General features: G+C 40.6%; 1 protein-coding gene and 1 pseudogene across 6 annotated transcripts in view; one reads left to right on the top strand and one right to left on the bottom strand.

Annotated features, from left to right (window-relative positions):
* Positions 1-722: 722 nt before the first annotated feature.
* SRPK2 (SRSF protein kinase 2) overlaps positions 723-20,861 on the top strand; it is a 253,160-nt gene continuing 233,021 nt past the window's right edge. For 2 of the 6 annotated variants that reach the window (XM_037057067.1, XM_037057069.1), the window contains exons 1-2: positions 723-858; positions 1,403-1,457. In XM_037057067.1, coding sequence (XP_036912962.1) covers positions 738-858; positions 1,403-1,457 — 176 coding nt within the window. In that variant the 5' untranslated portion in view covers positions 723-737. Of the gene's footprint in view, positions 859-1,122; positions 1,315-1,402; positions 1,458-20,861 lie in introns of those variants that run through there. The other 4 variants (XM_037057068.1, XM_037057071.1, XM_037057070.1 and 1 more) reach the window with 4 other exon arrangements.
* On the bottom strand, positions 8,004-14,422 carry LOC118994401 (caspase-4-like; annotated as a pseudogene).

Below are 20,861 nucleotides of genomic sequence, written 5' to 3' on the forward strand. Positions count from 1 at the left end.
TATTCCAACCCCACATTTACACTGGGAAAGCAAATGTAGTGAAATGTTAAAAATTGGTGAATAGGGGGTTACTATGGATATTCATTATATTTTTTTGTAATTTTTCGGTAGGTTTGATATTTTTTAATAAAAAATATTGAGTTGAGAAAGTAAAAAAGCTCTTCAAGTCTAAGTACTGTTTTCTGATAGGTAGGGTTTAGCATATTTCAAATGAAGACTAAACTACCTTGATCAATTAAAAATACTTGTGTAGCCAAAATGAGAGTAAATGGTCAGGATGACTATCTTTCAAAAATACTATAATTATGTAAAGAAACAAAGGAACACTGCAGTTATTTCTTCCCATTATCAACTTGATTTACATCTTTATTAGGAAGCATGGTATGCAGAAAGAGCTTGGAGACAACTGGGCCTATATCTGAATCATAGCTGGGTAAACTGTTCGACGTCTTTAAGACTCAGTTTCTTTATTGTAAGATGGAGAAAGTAATTACAGTATTTTGGTATTGTTGGGCTAAATAGTTGTGCACATGGTATTTATTTAATTCACGTGCAAAAACTTCATTATACTTTCCATGCTACTTGCAACTATTCCTTCATTAAACTCAAGCAATCCTAATGGTGAGATAAGATGACTTTGCCAAGGTCACACACCTAGTGAAGAACCCAGGTCTCCCAGTTCTTGGTCCAGTGACCTTTCCACACCCGCCAGAAAGGAGGAAGCGGCGCTCTTGGGGATGCAAGGATGTAGAGGAGCAAAGGGGAAGAAAAGGCCGCGCGAAGAACAGTGGGGTGAGACCCGCGGAGGCGCTGGCCAAGGAAAGGCGCATGGAGAGGCGGGCGGCGCCACCAGCTGGGGTGCGTAGGGGTGAGGCTGCGGCTGGAGAGAGGGTCGCGCGCGCCGGGTACTCGGGTGAGGCAGGAGGCCTGGGCTAGCCACGGGAGCGCAGGAGGCGGAGGATCGAGCTGTGGGCTAGTGCGAGGAGGCCGAGGGCCCGACCGCTGGTGGTCGTGGTGGTGGGGGGGGTGTCGCTTCTGCACAGGTGGGGCGGGCAGGTGGGTGCAGGACGCGCGGGAGAGTCCTGGTGTCTGGAACCTGGACCCCACCAGGCGGGTGGGGGCGGGGCCGGCCGGGGGCGGGTCTTGTTGTGCCCCCCGCGGGAGCGGCTGTGGCGGCGGCGCAGGCGCTGTTCCCGCCTCCTCCTGGCTGGCGGAGCGAGTGGTGGCTGCATCCCGGCTTGGCTCGCGCGTCGCCACTGCTGCCGCGAAGACCCCCGCCCCGCTTCCGCTGCGTTGGGATGAGCTCCCGGAAAGGTGAGTGGCCCGCGGCAATCCCTCCTTCCCGCCTCGCGGCCCGGCAAGCCGGCCAGCCCGACCGTTAATGTCTCTTCTGTTTCCCCAGTGCTGGCCATTCAGGCCCGAAAGCGGAGGCCGAAAAGAGAGAAACATCCGAAAAAGTGAGTCCACTCTGTGCTCGGGCCGAGCGTGACCCTTGCACTGTGGGGGGCAGCCCGCGACCACGCTGAGGAAGTTGCCCGGATCCCAAGGGCCGGAGGGCGGGCTGATCCCCAGGGACGCTGGTGCTAGCCTCCTGCACGCCCAGCGAGCGGCCTTGGGGGAGGGGGGCTTATCGGGGAGGGGCGCGAGCGAGCTGGCGGCGGCCAGTTCTCAGAGCTCCCCGGCCTCCCGTCGCCGTGGCTGACGGGGCGGGCGGGTGAGGGCGCCGGGCGTGCGCACCACCCCCTGCGTGCAAAGCTGGCTGTGGGGTCGTGGGCTCTTTCTGGGACGGACGCTGGCTCTGGCACGCCTTGTGCGGCTTGAGGCTGCTTAGCCGCTCCCACCTGGGCTTTGGGGCTTGAGAAGAAGAGGGGCGGAGTGTGCGGGTAACGAGAGAGTGAGTGTGTGTGTGCGTGTCCGTTTCACTTGTCCCCCTTGGCTCATGCCTCTCAGCCTTTCGGCTGAAAACCCGAGCCGGTTGTCTACCGAGGTTCGCCTCTGCCTCGTACCTGGCGCGAGTTCAGCGCTGAGACCTATGCGTTTGAGCGCCCGGGTTTGTATTCGAAACTTTGTGCTTGGGCCGAGCGTGACTGCTGCGCGGGACGGGTGGGTGTGTGCTCTGGCGGTCGCCGGCGCGGCTTTCCGGGCCCTCATTGTGCTCGGAGTTGATGAATAGGGTGGTGATATTTAAAGCATGCCAGCTGCTGGCCACCTCCAGCCCTGCCGCAGATCGGAGTGGGAGCGGCCGGCGTCCAAGAAGCCTTTCCTGGAGAGCTGCTCCGAGACTGCAGAGCGCCGCCACCTCTTTCTTTTTCCTTTTCCCCCCTTAATTGAAAAAAATCTGCCACTCCTAGATTTGTGGCTTTGCTTTTCTTTTTGAATAAGAAATATTCTGTGGTAATTTTGGTACTATGGGGAACGACAGTCCATGGTCATCTTTAAATAAAATCAGGAAGCATTTTTAGTTTTTTTGTTTCCTTTATGGGTCTACCCTGCAGCATTTCTAGGCTTTCTTCTTTCTTATTCACCCTGGTCTCTGCCTAGGGCATTTCATACTCACTGATGGCATCTATGAAAACTGCCTAAGTCATTACTAATGTATCATGCCAGGATTTCTGTTCACTCAAAACGGAATATAATTTGTGAGTACGTTCAGGATTCCACAAAATGTGGATATTCACATAATGCCTTCCTTAGGAAAAGAAACTGGGGGGGCTGGGGGGAGGAACCGGAATGGAATATTTGGTAGTTTTAGATGTTTTTTAAAAAATTAAGGCTAACTTTCCACTCTATCAGAACCTCAAATTTGGTATTTTCTTTGGTGAACGATGCATATTTAGCCGATAAGAATGGAGAACTGTAATGTTTAGGATCCTAAGTGTTGGGTTTAATCACAACCTTTATATCCCCATAGCCCATTATGTTCAGAAATGTGAAAAGGAATTGAAAAAAGCATGCCTGGGGTTTGGGGGAGGATTTTGTGTGTGTATGTGTGTGTGTGTGTATAAATACTTCAGGGATTGGCTTTCCTAATGGCCAAGAGCTTTTCTTTTTTGGTGTGCTGTGGTTGGAATTTATGTGGTATGTTTATAAAGAATTAGCATATATCCACAGTATTCAACTTTTACTCCCACAGATTAATCAGTCAGTTTCTTCAATTGTCTCCTGTTTTTATGTGATAAGATTTGAGGGACCCCCCCAAATGCCTAAAAGAACTGGTTGATCTGCAAGGTAATTAATTAGCAAGTGGAGATCAGGCCAATTATATAACTGTTTGATCAGGCAGTGTCATTAAAATTTTTTTATTTATTTTAGAGAGAGACATATTAATTTGTTATTCCACGTATTTAGGTATTCATTAGTTGATTCTTGTATGTGCTCTGACTGGGGATCAAACCCACAACCTTGACATTGGGACAGTGCCCTAACCAAGTGTACTGTCTGGCCAGATCCTAAAGCCAAGCCTTGATTCTTTGAATCAAGACATTATTTTTATTTTTATTTTTTTATTTTATTTTATTTTATTTTAAATATTTTATGTATTAGAGGAGAGGGAGAGAAACATCAATGTATGGTTGCCTTTTGTGCATCCCCTGCTGGGAGTTGGCCTGCAGGGAACCTACCTGCAACCCAGGCATTTGCCCTGACTGGGAATCGCACCGCGATCCTCTGGTTTGCAGGCCCGCGCTCAATCCACTGAGCTACACCAGCCAGGGCTTCAAGACATTATTTTTAAAGGAATGCTTGATATTTATTTCTGCATGTATTCAACAGTATTTGCATGCCTTTCCTAGGAGGTGGTGATGGAGCTTTGAATAAGGAACACATCTCCTCAAGGATGACAAAGATGCTGATTTCAGATAGTGCTAAGGTATACGGAGAATATTAAGAGATGAGGCTCCTTAAGTAATAGTGATGGCATATGAGCCTGCCAGTCACTTTACCTTTGAGGTAGACATTGTTGTTATCATTATTTTACAGACCAGGAAGTGGGAACATTCCATGAGTAAGAAACATGCCCAGCTGCTAAATTGAATCAAGGCAACCTGAGGCTAGGGTCCACACACAGCTGTCTGAGGAGATGACATTGAAGCAAAGCTGGAATGAGGGAATGTGGCAAAGTCCTGGGGAGCAATGGGCTAGGAATATTGGAGGACCCTAAGGTCAGGGTCCGGGGTACTACAGAAGAGGATGGTGATGGGAGGATGGAGGAGTCAGAGTGAGGAAGGCCTGACCTTATAGGTCATTGGAAGAATGATGACTTGTTTTAGGATGAAAGGAGTGGTGCTGGAGAGAAGAGGTGGTGGAAGGGACCTCAGGAGTCTGGGAGTCTGAGATGTACTACTCAAATTTTTACGGGCAGCTCTGACAGAGGTTAAGGTCACACAATTAGCTTAGTTTGATCCAGAATTCAGGTTTCCTGGTGACCAGTGTTTTTGCCTAATTCTCTAGGGGAGGGAAAGGCATATGCACTAGGGCTAAATTTAAACTGTATGAATATAATGACTGTCAAACTTGAATTTTTGCTATGTGACTACACGGGCCTGTTTTGATATGCGTATTATGTTTGTATGTGCAAGCTGGCTCTTCATTCATTTTAGTTTAGTTCAGTTCTGTGAGCTTTTATGAATTAGGCCATTCCATTTCTTAGTATTTTGGAACTTATAGTTGTCAGAAATAAGATTAAGCTATCCCTGCTTAGCATAGTCTAAATTTTAATCTAATTTTATTGTTCTGATGAGTTTAATTTGCCAATTACTAATTGTGCTGATTGTGAGTAACTGGCATCAGGGAAGGACCACAGTGTCATTCAGTCCTGAATCTTAAGAATTAGCTAAATCACAGGGCTTGTGATGATTTTGGCTTTGGGGTATGTGTGTGTATGAACTTTTAAAAGGTATTTTATTTGTTATTTTTTCCTACAGGTAACTTTTATTGAGACATAATTTACATAACAAAGTTTATCTTTTAAAGTTTATAACTCTCTGGTTTTTTATATATTCATAGTTTCATAACCATCAACATTATGTAAGTCAAGACCATTTTCATCATTCCCCAGGAGAAATTCTGTGCTTATTTAGCAATTCCTCCCCATTCTTCCCTGACCCCAGCAACTACTAGTTTATTTTTTGCCTCTGTGAACTTACCTGTTTTGGAATTTTATATCAGTGGGATCATACAATATATGGTCTGATGTCTGATTTTTTTTTACTTAGTATAATGTTTTTAGGGTTCATCCATGTTCATCCATGTATTGGTACTTCATGCCTTTATATTGCCAAATAATGTTTCAATTTATTGTATTGGGGTAGCACATTATACCCATTCATCCATTGGTGGACATTTGGGTTCTTTCCACTTTTTGGCTATACATTATTTTTTAACTCCCAGTCAGGGCACATATCTGGGTTTCAGGCCAGTTCCCAGCAGGGGACACACGAGAAGCAACCATACATTGATATTTCTCTCCCTCTCTCCTTTCCTTACCTTCTAAAGATAAATAAACAATAATCTAAAAAATTATTTTTAACTCCTTTATTTTTTAATACTTTTTTATTTTGAAATAATATGACTCCTAAGAAGTTGCAAAAGAGTACAGACTTTCCTGGTACTTGGTTTGATGTAATCTGTTCTACTTTTATCATCACCTATTTGTATGTGCAAGCTGGCTCTTCATTCATTTTATTTTTAAGGATTTTATTTTAGGATTTATTTTTAGAGAGGTGAAGGGTGGGAGAAAGAGAGGGAGAGAAACATCTATATGAGAAAGAAACATTGGTTGGTTGCCTCTTGCACATGCCCTGATTGGACTGAACCTGCAACCCAGGCATGAGCCCTTGACCCTGGACTTTTCACTTTTTGGGGTGACACCCAACCAACGGAGCCCTACTGGTCAGGACTCTTCATTCATTTTAGTTTAGTTTAATTCAATTCTGCGAGCTTTTAATGAATTAAGCCAGTTATGTTTCGTCCAGCTTTCCCTAGTGGTGATATCTTGCATAACCATAGGTCATTGTCAAAACCGAGAACTTGACATTGGCATAATACTGTGTTGGCCAAAAAATTCGTTTAGTTTTTTTCTGTAAAATAAAAGACACATATTTCATTTTCACCAATATCTTTATTGATCTGGATATTTTAAGTATGTCAGCTGTCTCCCTTATGGTATAACATTGATTGCTCTCAATGTCTCGATTTAATTGCTATCAACTTTAACTGGTCTCCCATGAGAAATCTCCATTACAAAACTTTGGAGACCACTTCTGACAGGGTTGATCAGTCACAGCACTTTCTACATACACTGCACAAATACAAACCTTTTTTTGTGCTTCAGTTGCGTTTTTTTGCCTTTCTTGAAAGATTAAAGCATAATATAAAAATGTTGTGTATTTTCTTCCATCTTCAATATTAAAACAGCTACACAGAAATTCACCAGTTTTGAAAATTTTTTAATAAAATGCACACTGTTATGACAGCTGTCACAATACAATCTAACAAAATTGTTTTGAATGAAGTTAAAGACAACTAAACACGACTAGAGCCATCTTACAGATAAAAACCAGGTGAACTTTTTGGCTAACTTAATACTACGAACCCAAGTAAAATTTCACCTGTTTCTACACACATTCTATGTTTGTGTGTATGTGTGTGTGGTCTGTATAGTTCTGTCAAATGTTACACTTGTGTAGATGTGTGTAATCAGTTACCTCAAATGGGGTGCAGAACTGTTTCATCACCACAAAGAAACTCTGTCTTGTTACGCTGGAATGATCTGATCCTCCCAATTTTAACCCTTGGCAGGCGCTGACCTATTCTCCAATAAAATTTCACCACTTTGAGAATGTTATGTAAATGGGATTATATAGCACATAACCTTTGGAGACTGCCTTTTTTCCACTCAGCCTTATGCCCTTAATATTCACCCCTGTTGTTGTATTAGTAACTAGTTCATTCCTTATTGCTGAGTAGAATTTCATGGTGTGGATGTACTATAGTTTCTTTATCCATTCATTTGTTTAAGGACATTTGGATAGTTTTATTCTTACTAATTCTTACTTTCATTCTAGGTTTTCATTCTTACTAATAAAGCTGCTCCACATTTGTGTACAGGTTATGTGAACATACTTCTATTCCTGTAGGGCAGACACCTAAGATTATGATTGCTGGAGGACTTATTTGTATTTTGACTTTCTAGCAATTAGTAACTTGGTCTGTCCCTCTCTGTTTTTTTTCTCTGATATTTATGATCTGTATGTGCGCTGTTGGTGATGGGATTCTGCACTGTGTCTTTTGGGCTTTTAACTTTCTGTTGGTAGGTGGATCCTGTAGATTATTGCTTATCTGTTTTCTGTAGTATGGGTTCTGACTGCTGAAGAAAATAATAGGCGTGTGATTGGTGGCACTGGGTCAGTGAATCACAGGTGCAACAATTTAGGAATGCTGTGGTGCAAGTTTATATCTTTTATTAGGTAAGCCTCAACTCTTCCCTATAGCATCAAGTCAAGCTTACAAGCCAGTGACTTTGGAATACCTCCCTTGGAAGGTAATCACTTTTTTTTGACTTGTTCCATTACCCATTTGTCTATATAACAAACATTTGTGCTCACCAGCAATGTAATTCAGTACAATATGTTTATTGTACTGAAGCAGATACCTAGTATTGCAGATACCTAGTGCTAGGCAGTGTGTTGGATGCTAGGAAGATTAAGATAAGTAGAGCTCTGTACTGTGACAAAGTAGAGAGATTGTGTGGTCAATACACCATTGCGGGACAGTGTGATGAGTACTCTAAGATTTAGGTACCATGATTCTTTGATTGGTAAGGGAAGGCTTTAGGAAGAAACCTTGTTTGATTTTAGTATTATTGTTGTTTTAATGAAATAGCTTTGTTTTTATGTTAATTTTTTTCTCTTATTGAAATACAAAATTATTTTAAAAATAATGTTGGACTGGCACATTTTCTTCAGGAAGTATATATATACAAGAGCTGGACTCCTGATCTAATTTTAGTCGCCTGGAAACAGGTAAAAATATCTGAATGTAGTTTATCTTTCAGGTGAGGGCATCTGGGCCTTAACATCTGGTTCTTCAGGTGATTGTTGAACGATCACAAACATTTCTGTCAGGTGACAACACCAAGAATGTTTTGAACATAATTTCTGAGTTGTGTGATGAAGAGAGAGTCACTTGCACTTCTCCAGGAAACATGTGGGATTGAGGAGCAGAGAGCAACAAAATCCTTCTCCATGTGGGTCTTATGGACGTCATTCCTCCTTCAGGTCACCTGGAGACTGTGCAGAGCTGTCTCCTGAGGGCTACTGGGGAGTCACTGACCCACAGCTCTCCACTGTTAGCACCTCTGCAGGCCTGGATGATGAGGACTTTGGGTTTATCCTCAATGTGGCCGCAGTTTCGATTGTTGGAAATCTGGTATATGGTATCATAAGATTGCATATCTGATTTTTCATCTTTATGCAGAGTCCCACAGGTTTTATCCAGTATGCCCTGAGACATGAACACCAAGTATGTGTTATCTGATGGCTTGTGTGCTCTGAGTGGGCAGCAAATGTCTTTAGCAGTAGTAACTTCATGGCCAGTGTTTATGTGGCTTCTGTAAATCTTTGGTTATAAGACTTTTCTTCAGCTAGTCTTCAGTTGGTTATTCAGCTTGATTATTCTGTAATTTAGTTGTAATTCCAGTTTGGTCCTGGGAGGAGTTGAGTAGAGCTTCTACTTAACTCTGCTGCTCTCTTGGATCTCTCTCTTTTTGGAAAATGATAAAAGTAATATGGTCATGGTGGAAAATTCAGGCAGTACAGAACAATTTAAATTGTGATCTACCGGTGATCTCCTTCATTATTTTTTGAAATAACTTTTCAATTTCTTGCTCTTCCTCTTCCTCTTGTGGCACTCCTATGATTTGGAATTTGGAACGTTTAAGGTTGTCCTGGAGGTTTCTCAGCCTCTCCTCATTTTTTTTTGAATTCTTGTTTTTTCATTCTGTTCTGGTTGAATATTAATTTCTTCCTTCTGGTCCAAACTGGATGTTGGCTTCCTGTACATTTTCCTTTATTTCACTTAGCATTGCCTTCATTTTTTTTCTATTTTGCGACCATACTCAGCCAGTTCTGTGATCATACTGATTACCAGTGTTTTGGACTGTGCATCTGATAGGTTGGCTATCTCTTCATCACTTAGTTGTATTTTTTTCTGGAGCTTTGATCTCTTTCATTTGGGCATTTTATTTTTGTCTTGGTGTACCTGTTACCTAGGAAGGGGCGGAGCCTTAGGTACTTGACAGGGTAGGGCAACAGGTCACTGCCTTGTGGCACTGTATGTGGGGGAGGGGTCTGAGAGGTAACAGTGCTGCTTGTTCAGCTCTCTGCAGGCTTTCAGTCACTTCCTCCACTACCCACAAGCAAATTGGGCCCTCTGGTGCTGATTCCTGTGAGGGTGGGTTTGTGTACGTTCTACGATCATGTGGGTCTCTTCAATGAACTCTGCTATGAGACAAGGAGTTTCTCCTGCAGCCTCAATCCCCACAGGTTTTTTCAGTCAGAGTCTTTGAAGCTTTATTCCCTGTGCTAGAACCTTGGATTGTGCGGTCTCTCTCATTCCCTGGTTCTTCCTCCCCGTTTATCCTCACTCAAATGTTGGATCACCCACTCTACCAGCCACCACTTTGCCTTGCCATGAGTCCTCTCTGCCCTTCTTCCCATCTCCACCCCTGCTATTGGTCTGAGTGAATGTTCCTTCTTAGTTGTCAGACTTCCATACAGTTCAATTTTCTGGCATTTCTGGGTTTTTTTGCTTTTAAATTTGTTGTCCTTTTGGTTGTGTGAGGAGGCACAGTGTATCTACCTATGCCTTCATCTTGGCCGGAACTCTCCAATTTTGACCCTGTTACCCAGAGGTAACCACTTTGCTGATACCATTATTCATTACTTTTGCCTGTTCTTGCACTTAATGAAATTATATAGTCCTGTGCTGATTTTCACTCAACATAGTATCTGTGAGATGTGTCCATGTTGTTTCAGGTACCATTAGTACCATTAGTTCATTGTTATTACTCTGTAGTATTTCATTGAATAAATATATCACAATTTACTTATCTGTTCCTCAGTAGAGTATTTTCTTCAGTTCTTAATCATTATGAATAAAGCAAGCTATAAACATTCTTATAAAATGTCTTTTGTGGACTGTGCACTCATTTGTTTTGGGGAATATGCCCTAGTAGTGGGATTGATAGGTTATAGAATAAGAGATGCTTAGTGGTCGTACTAATTGCAAAGATAATTTTCCCCCTGTTTTATTATGAAATAGTTTTCATCAAACTTCTTTATACTCCCACCAGCAATGTATAACCGTTTCAGTTGCTTTACTTCTTTGTTAGACTTGATAGTGTTATTCTTTTTAATTTTTGCTGCTCCGGGCATGTATTGATACCTCATTGTGATTTAATTGCATTTTCCTGAGTGGTGGTATTGAACATGTTTCATATGTTTATCGGTTATTTGAAGTTCTATTTTGTGAAGTGCCTGTTTTGTCTTGGGCTTACTTAAAAATTTTAAGTCTTTTCTTACAGTTTTGATAGTTTTATTGATATGTAATTTACATACCATATAGTTCATCTACTTAAAGTGTAATTCAGTAGTTTTTAGTAGATTCACAGAGTTCTGTTAAACTCTATCTCAGAAAGCCAGTCATGATTTGCCTAGTGTGTAAGAGGGGGCAGGGTGAGGGCCTTGCGGGCATAAGCAGCACTGCAGTTGGTGTAAACTTGTGTGGAGGTGTAAAATGGCATGCTTGTATACCTGGAATGTCAAGTAGCTGAGGTGAGCAGTGAGGCACTGAGGAATTCTACAGAGGCCTTGGGGAGCTGGTAAGAGGCAGATTGAGATTTTTGGAAAAAGATTACTCCAGCTACTGTGTGGAGAGTTCAGAAGCCAGATCCTTAGGAACTATTGCAGGAGGCTTCACGAGACTGATGGATATTAAGGGAGTAGAAATCACAGGATTTAGTTTCCAGTTTAAGTGGAAGGAGAGTGGGAAGGGTCTCAGGTTTTTGAATTAGCTAAACGTGTGGAGAGTGTTGCCATTCCTCAAGATAGGGAATGCACAGCAGGTTTGGGAAGAGCTAATGAATGATCTCTGGTCTGGCTGTTGAGGTGTTTGGTGACTTCCAGTAAGAGATGTAGGTCAGTGTTTGCAGTTGGAGCACCAGGGTGAGCCCTGGTTAGGAGACGCAAATTGGGAGTTGTTTGGGTATAGCTATTGGTGGCAACTTGCTGAAGGTGTTGAAGGTCAAGGGAAGAAAGCATGGGCAGGGTTGACAAAGGAGGAGCCAGAGAAACAGGAGAGCCAGGAGAACTGCCTGTGGTAGGTATGCAGTAAAGGTTGGCTATGGTTATTAGGCTATTGTTCCTGTCTTATTTTTTTTCTAAATGATTTATCCAGCTGTCCCCACTTAATTGCATTTCCACATATACTTGAGTACTATTGTATTGACTTCTCTGTTACTGTTCTGGTGTCGTGTTTTAATTGGTGTAGTTTGAATGCATTTTAGTGTTTGGTAGGGCAAGGACTCTTCCATACTCTACACACACACCTTGTTAATCTCGTTTTCAGGTTTTCTGAAGTTATTTTTGCATATTTATTAATTAAAATTATATTTCTAAGTTCTTGCCCCAGTTTGTTTTTGCCATTTGTGTAGAGATAACTGTGAATTTGTAGATTAATTTAAGGAGACCATAGGTCTTGAATTTGAAACACACTTAAAAAATTCTTTTTCCCCCTAGTTTTATATATATGTACTATATTTGCGAATCATAGAAATATATAAAGAAAATAACAAAAATGACTCATTCTCACCATCCAGCAAGCTATGCACAGATAGTGCCTTGTTAATATTTTGGTATATGTTTCTAGTCTTTTTTTAATCTCTGTTTTTTGTTATTAGTAAACTGTGTATGATTTTATATCTTGTTTTTCTTAGCATTTCATCATAAGCATTTTTAATGTCTTTTAAAAGTTTTTATAACCAATTATTAGTGACTGTAACATTCTAATTTACTTAACTGTTTAATTTGCTCAAGCATTTCTCTATTGCTAGGCAAGTGTTTCCAATTTTCTGGTGTCTTAATACTTTAGTGAATATCTTTGTCTGCATTTCAGATTTTCTAAGACTATACATAGCCCTAGAAATGGAAATAGTGAGTAAGACACTGAACTTTTGAAGGCTCCCAAATTTTGGAAAGCTGTCTTCAAAAATCAGTAGGATGAGAACTAACTAATTAGGAGTCATGAAGAGGAAAGCCATTAAAAAAATTGGCAGAAGCGTGAAAATGTTACACTTAATGAAGAATAAGAAGTGGGGGGAAGTTTTTAGAGAAAGAATTTTGTTTTAGGCACACAGTTTGAAGTGTCAGGTATCCTACAGGTGGAAGGAAGTATGTTATGGGGTGGGGTGTCCAAACTGGCCAGTGGGCCTCATGCTGCTCAGGATGGCTGTGAATAAGGCCCAACACAAAATCATAAATTTGCTTAACACATGATATTTTTTTTGTGATACATGTTGCGATGTATTTAGTGTGCGGCCCCAGACAACTCTTCTTCCAGTGTGACCCAGAGGTGCCAAAAGGCTGGATACCCCTGTTGGGGAGTTGCTGTGCAGGTGGAAGGCTGAGAATTAGAATACACATTTGAGGATTTAGAACAGCAAGATCAGCTCCCTGAGGGGAATAAGATAGAAGATGGCTGGGGAAAATACCTGTTGAAGTAAAATGAGGGAAAGGAAGCTAATGATAACCTTCAAGAGGGTAAATAAATGGTACAAAGAAATCCAAGGAGAATGAGATTTGAGAAAAGATTATTAGACTTGTTAATTTAGTTCAGCATTGATGGCCTTCATATTTCAGGGGCTAGTATTTTTCTCTTTTTTTCATTAAAAAACCTTGACAATTTATAAAGAATTTACCTGAATTATCCTATCATCTATTATAGGCAGATAGTATTATTTGCAGATAGTATTATATTGGTGACTGACTATTAAAGAAATTTTTGTCTTTGTACCAGATTAAAAGTTTTTTAAAAAATCCTCATCTGAGAATATGTTTATCGATTGTTGAGAGGGAAAGTGGGGCAGAAAGAGAGAGAGAAACATTGATCGGGTGCCCCTTGTTTGCACCCTGAACAGGGATCAGACCTGCAACCTAGGTATGTGCCCTAATGGAGGTTGAACTTGCAACCTTTTGGTGCATGGGATGACGCTCCAACCAACTGAGCAACCTGGCCAGGGCTAATTTACTTGCTTTTTAGAGCAATTAAAAAAATGGCTTGTGTACAGTGTTAGTAAAATTATATCTTGAGGATTAATTCCAAAAATGTGTTGAATTTATTGGCCTCCTTTGAAATGGATTTAATTGTCTTGAAATTTCTAAGCTCTTCAAATTAATATTGACTTCAGACAGTTCTCACAAACAGTTCTTAGTGAGGAGTATTTTATTCCTTCTCCCTTCTTTTCTCAGTCTAACCAGGACTGCCCTGGGCCATAGGCTACATTTTCTTATCATGTGCTGTCAAGCCTGGCATTACTGTGATTTTGAGTTTTCATTTCCTCTTGTCTCAAATATTTTTTTTGTTTTATTGTGTTAAAAATAAGAATTGAAAGAGCAGGATAAATAACAAAGCCTTATAATAAAGGCTTTGTAAAATTAGAATATATGGAAACTACTACTTTTTTGAGGGAGAATTTGGGAAAAGTCTGTGGCTTATGTTTGGGCATATATAATATTTTATACTTCACTCTTAGCCTTACAAGGTAAATCCTGCAAGATATACATATACATATATATATGTATATATATATAATGTTTTGCTTCCAATATTTGAATTCAGTTCCACATTAAATATCTTTGTAGTCAAATTGCTTTGCAGATAAGTTTAAAATTAATAATTGGCTTATAAACTCCAGAGTATATTTATTTCAGTTATCTCTTGGATAAATAATTAATATAAATATTTTTAGGCATTATAATTCTCAAGTCATTATCCTAGAATGTAGTGCCTAAAAGGATGGGGATAAAAGGGAACATTTGGATGAAACTGTAAAATGCTGATATTTTGTAACACACAAGACTTGGCTGAACATAGGGTACAGGTGCCTGTACCCCCAGGACTACTGATATTCAGCAGGTGTGATCCTGGGTAGATTGTGTGAACTCCACAGATACACTAGATGGGATAGGAGAGGGAGTAGAGAAAGACTTCAACTCAAGGGTACCATTAAAACCCCAGGGAGCAGAAGTTTAATTGTGTTGTGGAAGAGATAAGATGGACAATTCACTTAGAAAAGATTCCCGGCTCTTGGGAATCCTGTGCCTGGGTGCTTCCTCTGGTCACCAGATCCTGTCATTACTTTCGGCATCTAGGGAACAAAGGTTGCAACTAGTGTTTCCGCCGCCAGCCGCTTACCTGGAGATTTTATCCCATTGATTATTTTTATTTCTGTAATACCCCATTGAAAGTTTTTTTTGGGGTGGGGTCGTGGTGTGTTTTATCATAAAATAGGGTGTAACTGTGTGTTAATTGCAGCATTAATATAAAATGGACTATATCACCTCTTTCACAGATGACATACTGCATAAGGCTGTAGATCTGAAATGAAATACAGTGGTAGAGACTTTAGTGAGCACCTGGACAAGTGTTTTTCACCCTTACTTTCTAGTAGCAGAATGGTTTTCAAATACTTTTCATGAAACTCTATTACATGTAAAGTGGAAAAGCGGCTTCATTCTGGGAGAATTGGCAGGTGAGCGCATGGCCCTCCCCTCATCTACTGTGGTAGGTACTCCAAGGCAGCTTCTTGGGATACAACTTAAAGTTCTTTAGGCCTTCATCAGTGGAGAAATTTCAGTGAAGGGGAAATGAGGGCCTGAAGAAGCGAAGTTACTTGATGGAGGTCATTTACCTGTTTATTACCTGAGCCAGTGTAGAGTGCTGGCTTGGAGTCCTGGGTTCTGATTCTGTGCTCTTTGAAACTACCATTGACTCTGCAGAAAGATAAGCCATTTTGGAACTGATACAGAAAATAAAGTTTATAGCCCCCAAAGACAGATTACTGTAAGAGCTTTTGAAAATTCTTCTGTTTAACTGTCAAAGAAGAAAGTGAAAACATATTCTGTTTCTTTGAATGGAGACTACCCTCGATATGTCACATGGACCTGGACAATTTTTTTTTTAACTTTTTAAAATTGATGTTCAAATACACTTGTCTCCATTTTTCCACCACCACTTTCCCCCACCCTACCCCATGCCCATCTCCCACCCTCAATCCCACCCCCTTTGGCTCCCTCCATGGGTCCCTCATATATGTTCATTTACATCCCTTTCCCTTCTTTCCCACCTTATTTCCTTCTCCCCTCTCCTCTGGTTACTGTCAGTTTGTTGTCACTTTCAATGTCTCTGGCTATATTTTGCTTGCCAGTTTGTTTTGTTAATTAGGTTCCACTTATAGGTGAGATCATATGGTATTTGTCTATTACCTCCTGGCTGACTTCACTTAGCATAATGCTTTCCAGTTTCATCCATGTTGTGAAGGGTAGGAGCTCCTTCTTTCTTTCTGCTGCATAGAATTCCATTGTGTAAGCGTACCAAAGTATTTTTGATCCATTCACTCATTTACTGATGGGCACCTAGGCTGCTTCCAGCACTTGGCTATTGTAAATTGTGTTGCTCTGAACATTGGGGTGCATAGGTTCTTTTGAATCAGTGTTTCAGGATTCTTAGGGTATAAATCCAGCAGTGGAATTGCCAAGTCAAAAAGCAGTTCCATTTTTAGTTTCTTGAGGAAGTTCCATTCTGTTTTCCACAGAGGCATTCCCACAACAGTGTACTAGGGTTCTGTTTTTTTCTCTACAACCCTGCCAGCACTTACTATTTGTTGATTTGTTTATGATAGCCGTTCTGACCAGTGTGAAGTGGTATCTCATTGTGGTTTTAATTTGCATCTCTCTGATGGCTAGTGATGCTGAACATCCTTTTATATGTCTCTGGGCCTCTGTATGTCCTCCTTGGAGAAGTGTGTGTCTGGGCCTGGACTATTTTATCATTTGCATGTATGGTAGGAGTGAGGTAGAAGTTACTTTATGTAGAAAATTTTTGTATACACTAAGACAATTCACAAAAATGTAACTATGTTTTCTGTCTTAGCTTTAAAAACTTATTTGTTGTTTTGTTTTTTAATTGCTGAGAGGCTAAGGCTTTCGATATCCTTTCAGGAGTGCCTAGCCCAAGGCTTGTGGGCCACATGCAGTCCAGGATGGCTATGAATGTGGCCCGACACAAAATCATAAATTAACTTAAAACATTATGAGATTTTTTTTTGTTTTCATTAGTGTTTGTGTATTTAATGTGTGGTTCAGTACAATTCTTTCTTCCAGTGTGGCCCAGAGACGCCAAAAGTTTGGCCACCCCTGCAACCTTATATAGTAACCAGCACCCTACAGGTATAACAGGAATAGCAGAACAGTTCTCCTCTTTCCCTTAGCTCCACTGGTACCTACTTCCTGCAGCGTCTTTGTGATCAAGTTAAGGGACACTTGAGGATAAGTTTACCCTGAGAGGATCTGAGGCTTTGTAACTTGATTTTCTGAAAGTTTGAATCCTGTTACTTTGTGTATGCAAAGGCTGTTTTACTTTCCGAACTTACCAGAGAAGGTGTAACAGTTTCCCATCTTCCCAAGTCTGATTTATCTTTGAATATTCTTTGCTGAGGGCAATTAATATTGCTGTCGGAGACAGCTAACCAGGGGGCAAGTTTTGAAGGTGTTACTTCTGTTAGTGGTGTTAGATGAGTTGTGTAATTTTTCTAAGTCTCCATTTTCTTCTTCCTAGAATAGAACTATTAGTATTTACCTCTCAGAGCAAATGTGAAAATTAAATGAGGTAATACTTAACCTGGTGTGTGGTGTACAACAAACATTCAGTAAGTGGCAGCTATTAGTTATTTTATGGTGTTTCTGTTGTATTTTAGGAATTTTTATAATAGGAAAAAAGGAAAGCAGTGGAATTACAAGATTTTCTCAAACATCTAAACATGTTTATGCCTATATTCACTTTGGGCAGCATAAATCTTTTTTCTTCAATAATAACTCCTTTGACTTTTTATTTATTTATTTTTGAATATTTTATTTATTTATTTTTAGAGAGAGGGGAAGGGAAGGAGAAAGAGTGGGAGAGAAACATCAATGTGTGGTTGTCTCTCATGTGTCCCTTACTGGGGACCTAGCCTGCAACCCAGGCATGTGCCCTGACTGGGAATTGAACCAGCGACCCTTTGCTTCACAAGCCTGCACTCAATCCACTGAGCTACACCAGGCAGGGGTTGACTTTTTACACCAGGCAGGGCTTGACTTTTTATTTTTAAGTGGTGGTTAATGGTAAATGGTAAATGGTTTATGGTTAAATTCCTTAGGGTTCTTATTTTTATTTGTTTTTTAGAGAGGGAAGGGAGGGGGAAAGGGAGAGAAACATCGATGTGTGGTTTCCTCTTGAGGGCCCCCTATCAGGGACCTAGCCTGCAATCTAGGCATGTGCCCTGACTGGGAGTTGAACCTGTGACTCTTTAGTTCACAGGTCGCTGCTCAATCCACTGAGCCACACCAGCCAGGGCTAACTCCTGTGTTATATATAGGAGATATATTGTCTAAGCATGGGTCCTAAATTACCATCAGATCTAGAAATCATGCTGGAGAGATTCTGTATTAGGTCTGTAATTTGAAACTAGAATAAGGGGACAGGGAGGAGACTAAGAAGTAATAAAAGAAATTGGTGATCCCGGTAGTAGTTTTTTTAAATTTATTTTTTATTTTTAAAAACATCTTTAGGCAGAGACTAAGAGGGAAATAAACATTTGGTATATCCCTTATTGGATGAAATAAATGTATTTTGAGCATGATTGAAAAAATCACTTTTGTAAAGGCAATTCTAGCTTCCTGCTACCTTATAATAAGACCTCAAAGAGATGTTTTCCTCATGAAAAGATTTCTTAATAAATTGAGTTGAGAATTTTGACTAATAAAGGACTTAGGTGGCTATCAGTCCTGAGCTGGCGTGTTGTTAGGGTGGGAAATACTCTGTAGCACTGCTGGTCTCCAAAACCTTCTGTTTGCTCTACTTTACCTCTCATGTTTTCTACGAGACCAGAGAAATTCCTTTTAAAGTAGAGATCTTGGACTCTATAACCTGAAGTTTTAAGCATTTTGAAAATAATTGTTGCATTCATTTGTTGATTCTTGTATGTGCCCTGACTGGGGATTGAACCTGCAACCTTGGCAGGTTCAATATCTGAAGGATGCTCTAACCAACTGAGCTATCTGGACAGGGTTCATTCCTGGTTTTTAATAAAGATGCAGTCTTACATTTTACTATGAAAAAGTGAATATGGGTTGAACATGCTTTATTTTTAAGCTGTGTATACATGATATCAGGCTATGTAAAATTGGCTTTTTTTCCTTTAAATTCCATCAAATTTCATGTGCTCTAATACAAATACTAGCTAATATAGCTGCTAACATTTATTAAGCACTGACTGTGTGTTGCATATTCTATACTATTAAGTGTTTAATATGTATTTATCATCTATAATTCTCAAAACAGCTCTTGAATTGGGCTTTTTAAAAAATTTTCAGCTGTCTGAAATCTGTTTATTCTACTCAAAAGAGGCCTCATTTTTATGTGGAGATTATCTCATCTATTTGTGGGTCACATCATTTGGGGGGGTCCTTATGTGCTTCCCCTTACCTTCCAGGGGCAGATGCTGGCCTATATCAGATAGTGTTTTTGCTTGTGGGTCACAGTTAGAGATTCCATCCAGAGCTGATCCCTGGTCTTTGGCTTGAGGATCTGGAAGAGGCTTTTGCTTCTTCTTTTGGCTTGACTCTGAGGAAGTGAAATGGAGTTATCAAAGCCATTTTGTCACTGGGCAGTTTCTGAAAATGAACAGAGAACAGAGCCTAGCCAAGAAGTGGAGAAAAATAGCCCTGATGATGATGTTCAAACCCTGACTGTGTGTGAAACAGGAACTACATGGAGGACTTTTACTTATTTGTGTAAGCCAGGTTGAGTTGGATTTTCTCTTACTTAAAATTGTAAGATGAACATTAATCATAGTGTCCAGCTGGAAACAACCCAAGTGTCCTTTAACCAATGACTGTATTAACCTAATGTAGTATATTCACACAATGAAATATTATTCAGCAATAAAAAAATGAAATACTGTTACAGAGTATAATGTAGATGTACCTTGAAGACATTATGCTAAATGAAAGACAGGCATAAATAACCATATATTATTCCATTGGCATGAAATGTCTAGAATAGGACATGTTCATCCCTAGGGATGGAAAGTAGAGTAGGGATTGCCTGTGGGGGAGGGGAAATGGGGGTGATTGTTGATTAATACGAGTTTCTTTTGGGGGTGAAGCAGTTATCCTAAAATCGTGGTGATTGTTGTACGACTCTGTGAATGTACTGAAAGTCAATGAGTTGCAAACTTTAAATGGGTGAATTATAAGTGACTAAAGCTGTTAGTTAAAAATTAAAAAAAGGGAGGTGGAGAGCATTGGAGGGGTGGGCTGGGATGGGAATAAAAGACAGAAAACTGTACTTGAACAGCAATTACATAAATAAATTTTAAAAATTAAAAAAAATAAAAACTTTAACGTGCCCCTAAAAATTTAGGAAACAAACAAACCAAACAAACAAACAAAGAGCTCTAGCAGATAAGACTGTCATTCTCATTTTACAGGTGAGAGGCCGAGGCATAGGAACTTTAAAGTAGCCTTCAGCAGCAGCCCGTTGTTGAGAGCTGGTGAGTTCAGAGCTGGGATTCAGAACCAGTTGTCTGACTACCAAGTCCAAGCTTAGAGCTGTGCTTACTGCTTTTTTCAAGGATAAATAAGACTCATTCTTAATGGAACTTCGGAGTTGGGAGTTCCTTAGCACTTGCTTAATCTAACTCCTACATTTTAGTGATGAGAACATTGAACCTCAGATAATTTGGTAACTCACTCAGAATTGTCTAGTTAATTAGTGGCAGCCAGGGATTGATGATTTACTCACAGACAGGCAAGTAAATAACTAACAGTGATAAAAAGTGGAAGAAATTGAAAGCAAATAGAAGTATAGGCATTGGGCTATGTAAAATATGGGAAGGATCAGTTATTCTAATGGCTAACCAAGGCATTTTTGTGGACACTGTGACATTCTGAGGGAATAGCTGGTGAATGGGTCTGAGTGTTGGGGAGAGAGAGACATCCTGAATGCCTGAGAGTACTACATGTGGAGGGCACAGCAGGATGCAGATGGTGATTCAAGTGGAAAAACCACGACACGCCATCAGGGTAATGTTAGGGAATTCTGACCTTCTCTGTAAGCACTGGGGACCATTGAAGACTTGAGGAGCCGAGTAGCACAATCACCGATTTGAGAAAAGGTAATGGGTGCTGTGTGAGGGGTAGATTGAGATGGAGGCAGAAAGTGAAGATTTGGAGATAAATTTTAGCATGCTTTCACAGTGATCCAGGTGTGAGAGGATGGGTGATTGTGTGAGGAATGGAAGGGAGAAGACAGAGATGTGAGTGTCCACAGATGGAATTGTTAGGACTTGGCAGGTAGTTAGAAGCATGCTAGACTGTGTGTGAATTAGCTGTGTCCTGCTTGCCATGTGTCCCTGGCACCTAGCACAGTGCCCAATATATTTGTCTAAAGCAAAGGGGAGGTTTTGACCTGACTTTGGATATCTCACTCTCTGACTTTGAAGATTTTGGTCTGTTAGTGACCATGGGAGAAGAAGCAGGGTTGGG

Source organism: Sturnira hondurensis, unplaced genomic scaffold (genome assembly GCF_014824575.4).
Source record: "Sturnira hondurensis isolate 20B ecotype Veracruz unplaced genomic scaffold, ASM1482457v3 Scaffold0009314, whole genome shotgun sequence".
Classification (NCBI taxonomy): Eukaryota; Metazoa; Chordata; class Mammalia; order Chiroptera; family Phyllostomidae; genus Sturnira; species Sturnira hondurensis.